Source organism: Numida meleagris, chromosome 1 (assembly GCF_002078875.1).
Source record: "Numida meleagris isolate 19003 breed g44 Domestic line chromosome 1, NumMel1.0, whole genome shotgun sequence".
NCBI classification, from domain to species: domain Eukaryota; kingdom Metazoa; phylum Chordata; class Aves; order Galliformes; family Numididae; genus Numida; species Numida meleagris.
Window position 1 is genome coordinate 56,490,902 of NC_034409.1, and position 16,029 is coordinate 56,506,930.

The 16,029-nt window shown below is 43.8% G+C and overlaps 1 protein-coding gene across 8 annotated transcripts in view; it reads right to left on the minus strand.

Annotated features, from left to right (window-relative positions):
* The window catches only part of TBXAS1 (thromboxane A synthase 1), a 248,415-nt gene continuing 233,100 nt past the window's right edge, over positions 715 to 16,029 (minus strand). For all 8 annotated transcript variants that reach the window (XM_021387758.1, XM_021387751.1, XM_021387780.1 and 5 more), the window contains 4 exons: positions 10,178 to 10,266; positions 7,745 to 7,882; positions 4,547 to 4,709; positions 715 to 3,922 (listed from right to left, as the gene is read on the minus strand). In XM_021387758.1, coding sequence (XP_021243433.1) covers positions 3,848 to 3,922; positions 4,547 to 4,709; positions 7,745 to 7,882; positions 10,178 to 10,266 — 465 coding nt within the window. In that variant the 3' untranslated portion in view covers positions 715 to 3,847. The remainder of the gene's footprint in view (positions 3,923 to 4,546; positions 4,710 to 7,744; positions 7,883 to 10,177; positions 10,267 to 16,029) is intronic.

Genomic DNA, 16,029 nt, shown 5'->3' on the forward strand with positions numbered 1-16,029 from the left:
GGGGGGGGGGACTGGGTTTGTTACTTTGTTATTTCTCCAGTAACATCCAAAAGAGAAGAATGACCCTGTTTTCCACTTCTGAAAATTCAGTGGAAAGTTTCCTGTGTATCGTAAATTAAAAGGTACTTGACTGCTGCATTTCTTGTAATGTGTTTTCTCTTCTTTCCCCACTCTCTGAGAGCACCACGTTCAGTTACCTAAAAAAATGCCATCATCTTTCACTTTCTCCACCTCTCACTCACTCCCATACAGCGTGAGGAGAAGGATAAGCTGGGAGTGTTGTTTCCTTATCCTGGTAGCAGGTCCATTCCGTCAAGACAGATGGCAAGCCAGGAGAAGCCAAACAGCTTTCCTCCGCCAGCAGAGCCGCATGGAGCACAGCGGTTTGAGCCGTGCCCTGTGCCAGGCTGGGCAGAAGTCTGGCAGCCCCCAGGGCCAACCCACCCTACCACTTAAGGAGCTCAGCTGGAGTCAGGTGTAGGCATTGCAGGCCACGTCCAGGTGCCTCCTAAATAGCACCCTTGCACTTCTCATCTAGTCTGTGACTCACTACTTCCACAGTCCTAGAAGCGGAGGGAATCCTGCATCCTGCCTTGCACGTGGCCATAGCACCCAGCAGCGCAGGGAGCAAACATCTTTGGGACTGATCACGGCCTGGAGAGCGGGGCCAGTGGGAATCGAGCAGTGAAATAAACAGCCCGTGAGTCTGCTGGAGATGGTTTCAGTATATTTACTATTGTAAATGCACAGAAGAATCTGCTTCTAGGTGAAGTGGCGTCCAAGATGGAAACATCATTTAACAAAGGGAAAGGAGAAGCTGGTCATTTAAGAAAGTATTGCATATGGAGAAAATTCTGGTGTCTAATGCCAAGTAGAATAGAGCACTCAGATTTGCAATCAGCCCAGCATAATAACTTCTAATGCCTGACACCAAGGATATTAAAGTACAAAACTTTACAAAAGTACAAAGCTGTAAAGGTTTTCTATCATCTCAGCAGTCATTAAAAATACTACTTCACACTGAGTAATTTCAGTAATCACTGCAAAGTCCCAGATGTTTTTAACAGATGCTTTCCTTTACCAAGCAGCCTTTCCTTCATATCAGCCCTCATAGAATGACTAAGAGCTTCTTGTAAAGCAGACAGGCCTGGTTTTAAACACACCCACATCTCAGCAATACAAGACAACACACTTAGTGGTAAATACACTTCCTGGGACTGAGGAGATAAATGATTTTAAATCAGCTTCCTCATTCCTGTGGTTACTGTTCTGTTAGCTGTTCCTCTTTTGGAGAGCTGCTGGCAGTCTCATGGCTCGCTTTTTGCCAGCGCTGAGTGGGTGCTCCCAGGGACTGGAGCAGCACCACTCCCCCAGCAGCATGTTGCCGAGCCCAGGACAGGAGCAGCACCATTAAGCATCCTGGTACAGTGGAAGGCTGTGCCATGTCTGCTGTCTGTATCAGCTCAGGTGAGTTTAGTTGCCTGTGAACTGTCTGTTCAATTTAGAAGCAGCTGGGGAAGACTCTCAGAGCAAATTCCAAGCCTGTGAAATGTGATGCACAGTTGCAACCACTGCAGTACTGTTTCTCTCTCTACAGAGTTAACATGGTATTCACGATGACAGAGCTCTGTTTAGCCACAGCGATGTGAGCTGTTCAGCTGCCATACGCATGAGTGGAGCTCTCAGATAAATACCAAGGATACAAACAGGATTCTGATAAGCAGGTAAGATAAGCAGCGTTCAGGTAACAACCGACCATACAAAAGCACGCTGTGGCGAGACACAAGCTTCGTTTACATTGGAGTAAGTATTCAAAAACGAAGCACACAAAGACCTGCTAATTTACATAAGGAAGAAATGCAGTAAAAAAAAAAAATACTGAGGAGCCAAACAAGTCCTTAATAGCTGACTTCTTCAGACTGTGAAATGAGCCTTCTGCTCATCTAGGTAGCAGGGAAGCTTTTAGGCAAGGACTGTCCAACTTTTTGCTACTTGTACCTATAAGCTGCATCAGCTGTCAGCACACTACTTCCAAGAGGAAAAGGTGATGGATAACTTGTGGAAATTAAGGCATATGTACTCTGTTGCTTTTCAAATAACAGTCACTCCACCAGTAATTCATAATCTGTAACAGGACACTTCTGGTTAGCTTGCCAGAGATGCTCCACATAAATAGGAACAATTCCATGACTTCCAGGTCATTACTTCACTGCTATCTGTACAGATCTGATGAACAAAGAAATCCCATAAAAGACAAAAATCTTTCAGGAATGAGAGACAGTAATTTGATCAGCGTGAAGGCAGCATGTGGGAAGAAGGCAGCAAAAGGTGCTTGCTGGAGAGAAACTACAGCTAGGGATCAGCGAACAGATGGCTCCTTCCAGCAATCCTTGCAGGGAAGCTGAGCAGTCAGTCTCTTCCCACTGCTGCCATGACACTTCTCTGTGCGTGCCACCAAGAGAAATGCTGTACTTAAGGAAACCTCCAGCAGAGTACGTCAGCAGGCAGAAGGTCACCACTTGTAAAGAACTGAAAGGTGCTTCCTTATCCTTACAGTTCCAGAAGAATATTTTCTATTTATGGAAACTGAAACAATTAAAGAAACAAACAAAAAACACCTTTTTTTTCTTCATGTCAATCAATCACTGCTGTATGGTGCTGTATGTGTAGTCATTAAGGGGCTCTGTAGAGGACTGGGAAAGAGCATAGAAGATGTGAAGAGTGGAAGCATAGTGCTGCTCTGGCTGTGAAGGTGATGTGAACCACGCTACAGCTTGAATGGAACCATGCTGCTGCTGCTGCCACTGGTAATCCCACCTGAGTAGAGAGTAAGGCACTTGGGACACAGCTTGTTGCAGAGTCACATAAGGAGCCAAGAGAACTGCTGGGACTGATGATCCTAGATCCAACTCCCTAGCCATTGGCTTTAGGGCATGCAGAAACCTCCAGGCAATGAGATAAAGGTGTAAAGAACAACGCTTAGAAAGGCAAGGCCACAGAGCAGTGAAGCAGACGTTATACACCAACATCTTCTGTTAATCCTTAAAACTTGCCAATCCTCTTGCTTCCTTAAAATTCATCTTTTATTTGACTCCACCCTTCCAACAGCAGTTCTGTAACTATCAAAGTAGCTATTACCTCATTTCTTTGGTCTTAGTTACTGGAATTTAACAGGCAACCGGGGGAATTCTTCATTCTACTTCAGGCATGCTGATGCAATGGGCCAAGCATGAACTGTTAATCTAAGTGTGTTTCAAAACACTTCAGAAGCACGAAGAAGGTGCTGCCTTTTCCACTTTACAGAAACAAGGAGAGGTTAAGTTTTGTACAGGAGACTCAGCTTTGATTTTTAGCAGAGTTCAGGATAAAATCCAATGCACTGGATTCCAACTCTCCTGCTATAACTGTGGTGTCTCTTGGGCTTTTTCTAAAGTAGGGATTTATAAGTGCATCAGCAGAATGTATTAGCTAATGAATGGTAATTAAAACCTATCGTAAATCTAGTATACACTTAACACCTGCTCCATTCAATAAACTGGAGAGTGGAGAAAGCCTTCTTAGAAGTGAGTGAAAGGAAACGTAATATAGAAAAGCCAGCAAAAGTTGCGTGCTTCTTTACAGATATTATTCACAGCAATTTGAAAATGACCGAGTGACTGTGAAGCCCACATCTCATTTTAAAAAGTGACCAGAAACTCTCCCACCGGATGGCAGTTAGGCAGCACCTCCTGACCTTCAGTGGGGCTCAGGCTCCTATCTGTCTTTGGGGATTTGAAAACTAATAATACTCAATAAGTCATTAAACAAGAGGTCCCATTCCAGGAGGTTACAAGATGTACATTCTCTTTTAGCGAGATTCTAGGATAACGTAGACTCCGTTTTTCGGTGCAAGTGTGGCTTTCGATTTCAGCTGCAAAGGAATCTGAAAGACAAAAGAACAACTTAAGTATGGTTGTACGTACCCGTTTATGTGTACATAAGCATCTCACATACCAACAGACATTTTTGCTGGGGGACCAATTCATACCAGGATTACTGTGGAAGCTGTAAACTGCTTGTTTTACAGTCAGCTGTGGTAGTATATTAAATAGAATTTATAGCCAGAGGCTGAGGCAGTTGTTGCCCAGGTATATTGTAGGTCTGAACACAAAGAAATTAACTCTGTAAACTCTAGAGCTACTGAGTAAGTGACAGGTGCAATATATACAGCAACAGGCATATACTAAAGTGCTGAGATCTTAAGTGGAAAGATGTATGCCTCTTCTCTCTGTATAAATCAATGTAGTTTGACTGCAGTGTCACTGCACTGCTCTCCATCAAGGCAAGGGTGTGTAACTGTTTTATTATAAAAATTTTAAGGGTTAAATCACATTTTGACTAAAACATGCATTCAGGGTCTCTTGTCGGTACTTATTATGGAAGTGGTTCCATCAGCCTTCTGTAACAAAGAGAAATTTACAAAGCCAAGTAAGTCATCCTGTCAAGGACACGCTGTCAACTCAATGAGGTTAACAAGTGTGGCCTTTAAGCCTCTACACATACAGACCTCAGTTTCTGGGCACGTCTTAAATCGAAACATCTGCAAAATCCTCAGCAGAGTCATTTTGGTCTCCAGCAAACCCATCTTCCTACCAATACAGCCACGGGGTCCTGCTCCAAAGGGCAGATATGCAAAGGGATGTCGTTCCTTCTTGGCCTCCTCTGTAAACCTAGAAGGTGAAGAGATGGCAACCGGTTCAATAAATGCTTTTTGTTCCTAGTTCTGTATTATTTTATTCACATTTCAAAAGCTGTTATTTCTATTGTGCTTAATGGACAGATGAAAGGGACTATTGTCAGATTATGCCCCTAAGTCAACTGTTAATTGACTTGCAGACATTAGCCTTTGCCAGTTGGTGACAGAAGTGGACAGACAGATGTATGACTTGCAATTTGTTTTTAATGAATCGCTTTATTCAATGACCATGTTCAGAAGAATGACATGCTACATGTGTAGACCTGTGCATGTACAAGGGAGAGATTACAGCTTAGAGGAAACGGACTGGAATATGAACTAACTAGAGTTAGCAACAGTGCTTCCTTGCTACGCACTGCAGAAGCAAATGAACAGGAATTGGTTTTAGCCTTCCAAATTTCTCATGCAACTTGTGATGGAATCATCTCATAGGTTTGGACCCGCCATGGAAGATGTTTGCTATAACTCAGTGCAGCCCTTATTTCTGCTCTTAGGCCAAAGAGACCAGTTTCCCAGGTAGAAAACATTAACATTGCAGACCCTTCTATTTTTAGAGTGGAAGTACCTCAATTTATTTACCAGAGAAACCGGTTAACGTGGCAGTCTGTACACAGGTCTGCATCAGCTACCTAGCTCAAAAATACTTGATCAACCCATTAGAAAAGAGTTTATTTTTTTTCTCACGGGGAAGGAACTAAAACTCTGATACAAACAGTGGTCCAAACCAAAAAGGTAAACTCTGTCACTGTCTACAAAGTTGGCTGTATATTAAACATAGAGATGGAATTATCCCAGAAATCTACATAGTTTCCTCAGGTCATAGAGTGTTCAGAACTGTTCTAGCAGCAGAGAATTACTTTTCCAGTTCTGCATGCTGTAATGCGATGGCAAGCAATTGCTTGCACCTGAGCTCCCCTGGGTTGGCCCTGCCTTCCCACCAGGTGCTCAATCACTGGTTCAGGCCGCGACTCAGCATTTCCGCTAGAGCATGCCAATAAAAGTTTTGGTTTTCAACTACAGGGGAATCCTTGAAAATCTCTTGCCCACTTGCCTACAGTTTGCAAGAACTTCAGACTGCTAAGGTCTAACAAACTCTGGCAGGATTCAGAAATGAAAAGTAATACATGCTATTTTGAGGTTTGGAAAAAAATAACACAGCATATTTCTGCTAACCCCATCCCCATGTTTCTATACCCTAAATAAGATTGAGATACTACTGCAGAAAGTACATAGATCCTTTAATTTGATGTGGAAGGACCATACCTCACATACTGACCACTGCTGCATATTCCATGCAAACAGGTGAATGTGATTCTTGCCTTGCTCAGCCTCATACATCATTGTGGTAAATTTAAAGCCTGCCTTCCCATGGCAGATTTCAAAACAAAATATAAGGGAAAAAATAACCATGGCAGAATAAATTTGTTTTTGTTAAGCTCTTATTTTATAATTTTTTACCAACGTTACCAAGTGATATAAGCTGGCAAGAGTGTTAGTATAAGGGAAATTTCCAAAGGGAATTCCACTCAGATTCATTACAGAACTGTATGAGTCAAGGGGACTTCAGTCCTCCCTATCCATTTTACCTCATAATGCACTTTCATATCACTGTTAAGGTGGTGAACAGTGACAACATTTCTAGATAAATGTAAAAAAAAAAATAAACCAACAGAAAACCCACTCCAGACTTCCAGTTATTTCTAAGATTCCTGCCTAACAAGAGCTCCGAGCTTCTATTATTCTGGCATTGCTCTTCTTCATGACCTCAGGTGCTTGATACAGCATATGTCAAGATTTGCTCCAGAAGAAATCAATTGGGAAAACCCACCTACAACATGCGTGTGTTGATTGGCTAGCAAAGGTGGCTCTGGGTTGCCTGCATCACACCATTATTTGCAGAACATACACTTTTTTTCTTAGTAGACTTTTCAACACAGCAGTAGCTTAAAATACACCTGCCCACAAAACAGCTTAAAATAAAGCTGCACGCAAAACAAAACTGTGCTTCCACACAGCACCACAAAGCTAAAGCTCTGTGGGCCCTCTCCGTAAGCTCAGAGCATCAGCTGCAGGGTACAAAAAGACAACCTGACAGTGGTCCTTGTAGCTGAGCATAATAAATGTTCCATGTGAAAATACGTCTTGCTAAGCAGAGCTGAGAAGCCAGGATCCTAGCTTATGGACAGAGAGAAAATTCCCAGTGAGAGATGAGATAGGTTCCCCACTCATAGCATTCCCAAACCATTACAAGATCTCCAGTGGAAAGACTGCTCCAAATTAGCCAGGAGCTGGACAAGACTCCTGCACAGCTCCGTGCCAGTGAACATACTGCCTTACTGCAGAATTTCCACACCCAGAAGTGAAAGTATTTGAAGCAACTGCTTTGGAAACATCTGAAAACCTGAGGCCTGTTTCAGCTGTTGACCAGACTTTGCATCCTCTCCAGGGAGCACCACTATCACCAGTTGTCTAATTTGGTAAAAATAATATATTTTAGGATCTAAATTAAACTGTGCTACTCCTGAACCTCCTGTTTATGAGGGTGGATAGCGACAGGACAAGGGGGAATGATTTTAAACCGAGACAGGGGAGGTTTAGGTTAGATATTAGGAGGAAGTTTTTAACGCAGAGGGTGGTGACGCACTGGAACAAGTTGCCCAAGGAGGCTGTGGATGCCCTGTCCCTGGAGGCATTCAAGGCCAGGCTGGACGTGGCTCTGGGCAGCCTGGTCTAGTGGCTGGCAACCCTGCACACAGCAGGGAGTTTGAAACTAGATGATCTTTGAGGTCCTTTTCAACCCAGGCATTCTATGATTCCATGATTCTATGAACGAAGTGCTGCTTCAGGTGAATTACAGGAGGCTGTAGCTGTGAAGAAGAAGGAGGCGTCTCCACTGGACTGGCTGGAGCCTTGTGCCCACCCCAAATGTGTTGAACTAAAAGTAGGCCTTTGGTCTAAACTTGTCCTAATAAGGACTCCAGCCTAAGAATGGAAAGCATACGCACATACCTTTCAGGAATGAATTTCTCTGGCTCTGGCCAGAACTCCGGGTTGTGGTGGAGATGTCCAACTGCGGTTTCAATGACAGCCCCAGCAGGAATACGCTGTCCCAGCACCACACAGTCCTTAGCTGCTTCCCGAGTGAACCTGCAACAGCAAGTGTCAGGTATCCCAGATGATTAATAAAGGTAAAAACACAGCAGGAGGAAACCATAAAGTCATTTCTTGACCCCGCAATTTAGCGGGCAACCCTTTGCCAGTATATAAATAAAGCAATCTTTGCTGATGCTAGTGTCTTCTCAGGTTACAATCATCTCCACCTACCTAGGAGCACACAGCCCCAGTCCAGCTGGCTAACTTTTGCCCTTTTCACAGTTCTGGTTGCTTATGATCTTCAGAAGTGCTAAGCTGTTAAACTGCAATGGTGCTGCTAAAGTCAGCTTCATTTTTTATGAAAGCTGCAGATGGAATGTGTCAGTCATCTCTAATAAGTTATATCAAATAGAGGTTTTTTGGAGTTTATTCAGCTGCTCCAACTTTAGGGCAGCACCTGAATCCTAGCCAGGGTTGGTTTTAATGGTAGGGCTAAGTGCTCTGCAGCTGTTACAGAAATACAACCAATTCACAAGCCTTTGAGAAACTACAGCAAACAGGCACTCATCAAGGACAGGCAAGAAGTCGGCAGCATAACTCTCCAGCTTTCCCCAGCCTGCGGTGGCCTGCAATGAAGTGGGATTGTCCTCAGGAACCTCACCGTGACAACACGGCTGAGACAAGCAGCCTGCCAAGACCGAGCTTGGGTCTGAAAACCTTGTAGGAATGCTGGGTAGGTGTGCACGTGTGCAGGGGCAGATCCCAATCTGGATCTTTCGGAGCTTGGAGGGTCGCTGCAGACTCCAGCCCAGCACCAGCTGGGAGCACTGGGGCTCCCGCTGCTGCTCCCCACACTGAGCCAAAACAGTTGAATGAAGATTTCAGTTTCAGAGCTGTCAGTCAAGTGCTATTACAGAGACACATTCTTTCCTCACTGTCACTCAGTTTCTCTCCTTCTCATAGACAAATAAATAGCAGAGATTCCAAACCTGGAACAAAACACTGACACGTTAAGAAACACATTGACAAGCCATCCCTCTCATCCTCACAAGAATTTGGTGACAGTGGAAATGTGAGTTTTGTGGAAGAAAGTTCTCGGGCTAGTAAATTATTTTTTTTTAAAGAACCTCATTTTATAGCATGCTTGGCTGCTACTGGGTATTCTCCTGAATACTGTATTATCCTTGTCATAGGCAACTAACATCTTTCCAAGGCACAGGCCTGTCCTATCCACTGCTCATCCATCAGAGTACAAGTGAGATCAATAAACACCACTGACAACGCCAGCGGAAACTTCAGAACAACTTTGCTCCATTCTCATTTTGTTTCCTATTGGACAAACATTGATTGTTTCCCTATGGCTCAGCTGAAACCCAAAGATCCCTGATGCTTTAACTGTTGAAGCAATTTCCACTTGTACACCATGTATAACACAGTAAAGCTCAGTTATCTCATCTATGAGCAAGTATCTTTGACATTTACTCTCTGAGCAATCCTGCAGATGTCCATGGAAAAACCTTGAACTGTAATCTTTGGGAATGTATAAAAGGAACATGATTTTAAGCTTATTTAATTTTAAGGTGATTGCAACTGTGGGGCAAGTTTTCAAAGGCTGTCACAGTAAGCTCAGCTTTGGCTCTTTTCCAGTCATCTCAAATTTCCTCCCAGCTTCACAATAAGCAGCACAACAGGCTGGCTGCTACGAAATGTTCCACTCTTAACATTTACGCTTGCGATAACTTGGAAATTCAACAATCAAACGGTTTTGTAACTTATTTCCCCCTTTGTTTTCAGTTCACCAATACAACTGAGTAAAATGATTTGCGGGTGGATTGGGAAGAAATATAATGGATGTAGCCATTTGCTAAGTGATATTATTATAGTACAGTGCTAGCGTAAAACAGTGAGGGTACAAGTTAAGCACATGTAAAATAGAGTTCAGTTTTCTGAATGTGCAAACCTTCCAGAGACTTAGTGACTAGAGGGTCACTCATCCACCAGCCAAGAGGATGGGGTCATTCTTTGCTCTCTGCCCCTGAAGTGTACCAAAGCAGCACCACCTGGCTTTCTCAGGCCAGTTCTGCTGCAGAATGGCTCCATCCTCCAATCTTATGGGATGTGAAGAATGGCAAGAGAGCAATCTTGGCCAACTCGCTGTAAAAATCTGCTTTAGAAATATGAGGATGAGCCAGTTTTCCTTCAATAGGCCACATTACATCTTCCAAATGCACAAACAGTATTGATGTTGGCACAGAGACCAAGAGTGTATCGGTCTTCCAAGAGTAGATTTCCATCTTATATAGCTAGGAATCTACCCTGCAGAATCAGAAGCGGGAAAAAAAAAGGTACCTGAATGCAGGTGGAAACATGCGCAACGTCTCTGCAACCACCATGTCCAGATAAGGGAGCTCCTGTACATTTTGATAATCGGTGACCATCTGAAAAGGCAGGAAGAAAGGAGCAATTGCATTTTCTCACATTGCCGTGCCAAACTCATCCCAGATTAGCTTTTAAACCATCTATTTTTCATTGGGCATTTTTCCTGTAGAAGAACTCAAAGTCTCATCTAAAAGAGTAAACGATAAAATTATACAAAAATGTGGGCAGTAATTAAATGTGTGTATAACATTCCTTTCATCATCAAAACACTTCGGTGCGCAGCCCAGCTGAAGATATAATAATAAATCAACTTGCTAGAAAGCATTTAAAATAGGGGATTGCGGAAAACAATAATAGCTCCAGCAGTGATACTGTTTTATTCATGCACTGAGATCTGCACTAGACCCTCGTTCCCTTCCAAGACCAGGAGTGTGGCAAAGCACTTTCTTCCTAAGAAACAATACATCAGTTACTCCTTGTAGATATTGGAGCCAACCCTTTGCCCTTTCCCAGTGATCAAGCAAAGTGCCAGAGCCCTGAAAGGTGTGTGGAGGGGTGGGAGATGGCAGTGGGACACCGAGCAAGTGTGAAATCTGTTCCTTTGCATGCCCATCCCTTGTGTAACACTGCTTAATTTTGCGTGGTGGGAAATGGCAGAGCCCGTGTTTTCATAAGCCAACAGAACTTCCCAATCCATGAAAACACACAGTGAGCGCTGCGACCCAAACTGCAGTGTAGTTCTGAAGGCTTTGCCCTTTGACAGGCAGCAAGAGACAGCAAACCTTGGATGATCACCAGCTGCAGAGACACAGCTCAGCATACAGACGCATAGGTAGTTTCTCCCCATTACCCTCCTTGGAGAAAAGGATGTTTTCCCTGTCACTATTCAGTGTTTTCAGCAGAGGGCAGCCAAAGTACATCTAATAACCTCGTCGGGAGAGCAGAGTTTTGTTTTAAATTAGAGCATCTCCTAAAGACTGACACGGACTAAATTGGAGAAAAGCACAGACGTCAGACTAGACTAAACCTTTTATGAAGATTTGGGGCCCCCGCCGTTCACAAAGGGGACTGGATTCCATCCTTCCTTTATTTACTACAGCACTTTTCATGTATAATGCATATTTTATTGAATTTTCATGCAAAAACATATGGTACATACAGCAAATACTAAGCAGAGAACAACTCCAGATGGTATGCAGAAAAGGCGCACAATAGAGCGAGGATACCTTGCTGGATTAGGGTATCCCACTTATTCAGAACTAAGCCACCATGCACCATTTCACATTAACTGATCTTCTCTAGGAAGGAAATAGATACATTCTATTATCCTCATTTCTCCAGCTCAGGAGAGCAAAAACAAAAACAGAGAAAAAAAATTGCACATGCTGAGCAGAACCAGAGTGTCTGCTCCTCTCATAGGGAAAAGAAGATGCCACTCATCTTGTCAATAGATGAAGTATTTTGTCAGTATATGCCAAATATTATCAATACAGGAAGTACAGACTACACTGACAGCTTTTCAATGCTGTTTTTCATGTTGCGGCAGCGCCTATTAACTCAAACCTTCGACTTAAGTCAATGGTTATCAGACAAAGAGACTCAAACACACAAATGGCAGCAATGTCATGAGAACCATGGCCGCAGGCTGGGCTAGGAGCTGCGCTCCAGTAATTCATATAAGAGCAAAGGCAGGACGGTGATTTCATCATTCTTGTTTTGCAGAAAGGGATCCGAAGTTCAGAGGTTGCCTGCTTTGCCCATGCTCACACAGGAGATTGGTTGCAGAGGCTGGAGATGAACCACGATCATCAGATTCAATGTTTAGGCCTTCATGGCCATGCTGTCTTTCTCCATGGCAGCACAGGCACTGTGGGCTTTGATGCAGATGCATGCTGTGGTGTGTATTCATTCTTTTCTCCCCAGTCTTTTTTCTCCTGCTCTCCTGCACCTCCCCAAATCCTGGGTCCCCACCTCAGCCCTGTCCCTGCTCTCTCTGCCTATCTCATGGCTGAGAAATGAGTCCAGCCAGAGTGAGTGAGCGGTGAATCCAAGACCGCACCACGATGTGTTTGATTCCCTGAGCCACGTGCTATCCACTGGGCCTTCTTGTCTCTCTTGTAATCCCTCTACTTACTTCTGGAGTCAATAATTAAGATAATTATATGGTAACCTGATATAATAAGTAGCCACTAAATCAAACCATACATCAACAAATAATATAACGCTAAATTATGTGAGCTTTGATTTGCTCTTTCAAATAGGTTCTATACCTCCAGGGGATTAGCAGTTTAGAGAACAAAACAAAGGTGCAAAACTAACTGATTTTCCTTGGAAGAAAATTCCTTTTGCTTACATATAGAAAAAGGGGCCAGTCAAATGGCAGTGCAGTGAACTCTGCTATCGTGAGCATGGCAGACACATCAGTCATTTCCTACATCTGATGCAGCTTAATTATTGGCACTTCCATGCTTTTAACATCAAAGTAACTGAACCTAATTTAGTGTTGTTTGCAAGGTCTGACCCAGGGCTGCGTAAAGTACACACCAGCCAAGTATCCCTATTTGGGAAGGACAGCTTGCAGCTTCTTTTTTTCTTCCTGTCAAAGAAAATATTTTCCATTTGTTTTTCCACTCCCTCTCTTCAAATTATTCCCTTAGCCAAGCACATTTCAAAGGAACTTAAATTTGCTTTTCTCCCCAAATGTCTCTATTTATATCTTTAAAATGCTGGCAGATTTGCTGGGGGTAAAGGGGGTTGCTGTGCAAAGTTGCCACTTTAACCCCTTCCAAAAATATGCCGACGCTGGCTTTTACTCAGAATGGGGTGTATTTTCATTAATAAAGAGATTTCTTTTTGTAACAAGTAGAGATGTGGGGGGAGAAAGGAGGCACCACAGTGCAGGTAATGAAATACTCTGTATTGTAATTTTGCAGCCACTGCTTTGCGCAGCAGTTTGTCTTACGCTTTGCAAAGCCCTGTAGTGTCTCTCCCTGCTGAGTTGGAAGTGGAACAGCCACGTAAATCTTGTGGCATTTCTCTTTGTGCACGTTCCCCCTTTTTGACTTTGACTTGGGATGGTGGCACACCCGCACCCATCCCAGGCAATTGGCTCATTTCTGAGGTCCAGGAAATGTCTGTTTTGGCTACAAATTCTCTCTTATGGCTGGCAGCATATCCCAGGCTTCAAATCCCTAGAAAAAGGTGGGAAATGAATTCCTAACCCCACAGAGGACCCTGCAGCAAAGCACTAGCCGTGATTACAAAATTCTCTACGTGCTATGAGGATGCTGCATGTTTTAATCCCCATAGAAGTTCCAAGAGAGATAACTGCCTTCAGATCCACCTCTGCTTTTCAGTTTTGGCTTTAGCGTTTTCTATGCAGGCAAACCTATTTTCTGCCACCACCCTCAGCTAACTTTTAGTTCCTCAACGAGCACCAAGGGAATCAAAGTGCTGACATGAGAGGTCTGGCCAATCTTTCTGCTGCAGTTTGAGATGTTACCGTTCCCAGTTGCTCGCTCCTCTTTGCTGGCTGTGGCTACAGACACCACAGCCAAGTCAGCAGAAGGGAACATATGCCTGCACCTTGGCTGCTTCCATACAACGTCCAGCATGAACCTATCTTCAGCAACATTTTAAGACAAGATATCAAATTTTCCCCAAAGTAGCTGTCGAGAAAGGCACAGATCCTCCCTACCACCTCTGTTTTGGGAATGGTAATCTAAGCACTCATCAATGAATACAAGATTTCCACTTACCCTATCGGTCATGGTCTGGTGGTACTCAGCAGCCAGAAATGAAAAAAAATCAGAGAAAATTGTATGTAGCTGACAGAGTGTGACATGCACTTGAAATTGATTTGGAAGCAGCGAAGGCTGCAGAGACCACATTCCTCACAACCGATGCTTCTGAATCACAAGCTGGGGCTGGACCAGCTGTGGTTTCAGAGAAGCTGCAATCCAAATCAAACATCTCATGGGCAGGTGTGACTGTGACAGCATCCATGTCAGAGGGATGATGCGTACATCTGCTTAAGTGCAGATGCAGCTCCATGAGTTATCTGTGCACATAATGCTACACAGCCCACATCAGCCCTCCCCCAAATGTAGACCTAGAAAAGCAACAGGATAGGAGAAGGTGAGTCAACAACAAACCAGCATAATCCTTGTGAATCTCACTCATCCTCCTTCCCAAATTCCAAAAGAGCTATTGAGCCCACAGCCAGTCAGTATTTACAAACAGGTCAACAATGTTTCTTGATCGAAAGAATCAAAAGCTGCTGATAGATCAAAGAATCTGTGTGGGGTTTTGACCTTTCTTTGGTCACTGCTAGGAGCTGCTAATCCACTAAGAGAGTGACAGCCTGTTTGCCATACTCAGCCTGGGAGAGGGGGAGAAACATAAGAATGCTGTGTCAAGATAGAGTTGCTCTGTGACAGCCTTTCTAGCAACCACAACAAGACAGGAAAGGTTAGAGACAGGGCAGCGCCCAAGATACTGATCAATGAAAAAAGGGCTGGAGTGGTTCAACAGATGCCTATCTACAACTTGCTTAAAGAAAGCTTGCCTAAGTCGTACCACTTCCACAATAACCTCCCTACAAAGGCAGTGAAATAGCAACAAATTTGCCCAAGTAAAATTTCTTGGCTTCAGCCTCAGAACTTGGATCAAATACTGAAAAAACAAAACAAAACAAAACAAAACAAAAACCCACTGAAGGCAGTCATCATGAGACACCTATTGCAAAATCTCTCTTTGCTATCTGCTGAACGAGATGTCATCCTGAAGCACAGCACCAGGCAGAACCAGCCCTCACTGCTGGGGACAAGGGAACTGCAGCCCCTAAGTCCTCTTGCCCCAGAAGGGCAGGACAGAGGCAGTGTGTCTGTTGCTTGAGATGCACTGCTTTAAGATACAGAAGAGTGTACCCAAAATTATCAAGCGTCCACTGGCCAGTGCCAGAGGCCTACAGATTAAGGCTTTTTTTTTTTTTTCCTGGCAAAATATTCAGTTCTTCATTACAGAATTGAGAACAAGGTGCAGGAAGGAAAAATAGGACAAGTCTCATTTCCAGATTAAGATGTAACAAGAAGCTTCCTAAGTTGCCTAGCACCTCTCCTCTCAAATTTTACAGCACATCTTGGTAGCACTAAAGTCTCACCAGCGGCATCATGCCTTCTCATCATTCGCTCTGAAATGAACATTATTCTTCAGCCCTTCATACCTCTGTTTTCAGAAACCCTGGAGGTGTTCAAAGCCAGGCTGGATGAGGCCCTGAGCGACATCATCTAGTGCTTGATCTAGCAGTCAGCAACCCTTCCTGTGGCGGAGGAGTTGAAACTAGATAATCTTTGAGGTCCCTTCCAACCTAAGCCATTCTATGATTCTATGAAATGAGTAAAAGCCATCAAAATAGTGTATATTTCCCTATACTTCTTTCTCCCACATGGATTCATCATCACCTCTCTCATCTGCTCAGCTGATCATTCAGTGGAAACGCAGCATGATCTCATCCCCACCTTTGGTGAACGTGGGGCACTGACTGCTTACTGGGGCTGGAGTATTACTTGGTTCATTAAGGCACTTCCCAAGCTGCACCAGCACTCAAACTTCAGCAATTGGTGCATCAGGCATTTCATCAAGCAAACATCTCCCAGCTCCTTCTAAAGACTATGCCTGCCAAACAAATACAGTGTTACAGCCTTTTGTTCAAAGGACCTGCTGCTCACCTTCACGCCTCCTCTTTCTCCACCCTTCACATTTCCCTGCTGAGGTTTCCACTGCTCCCTCTTGCCTGGTCCATCGCCATACAGATCACAGGA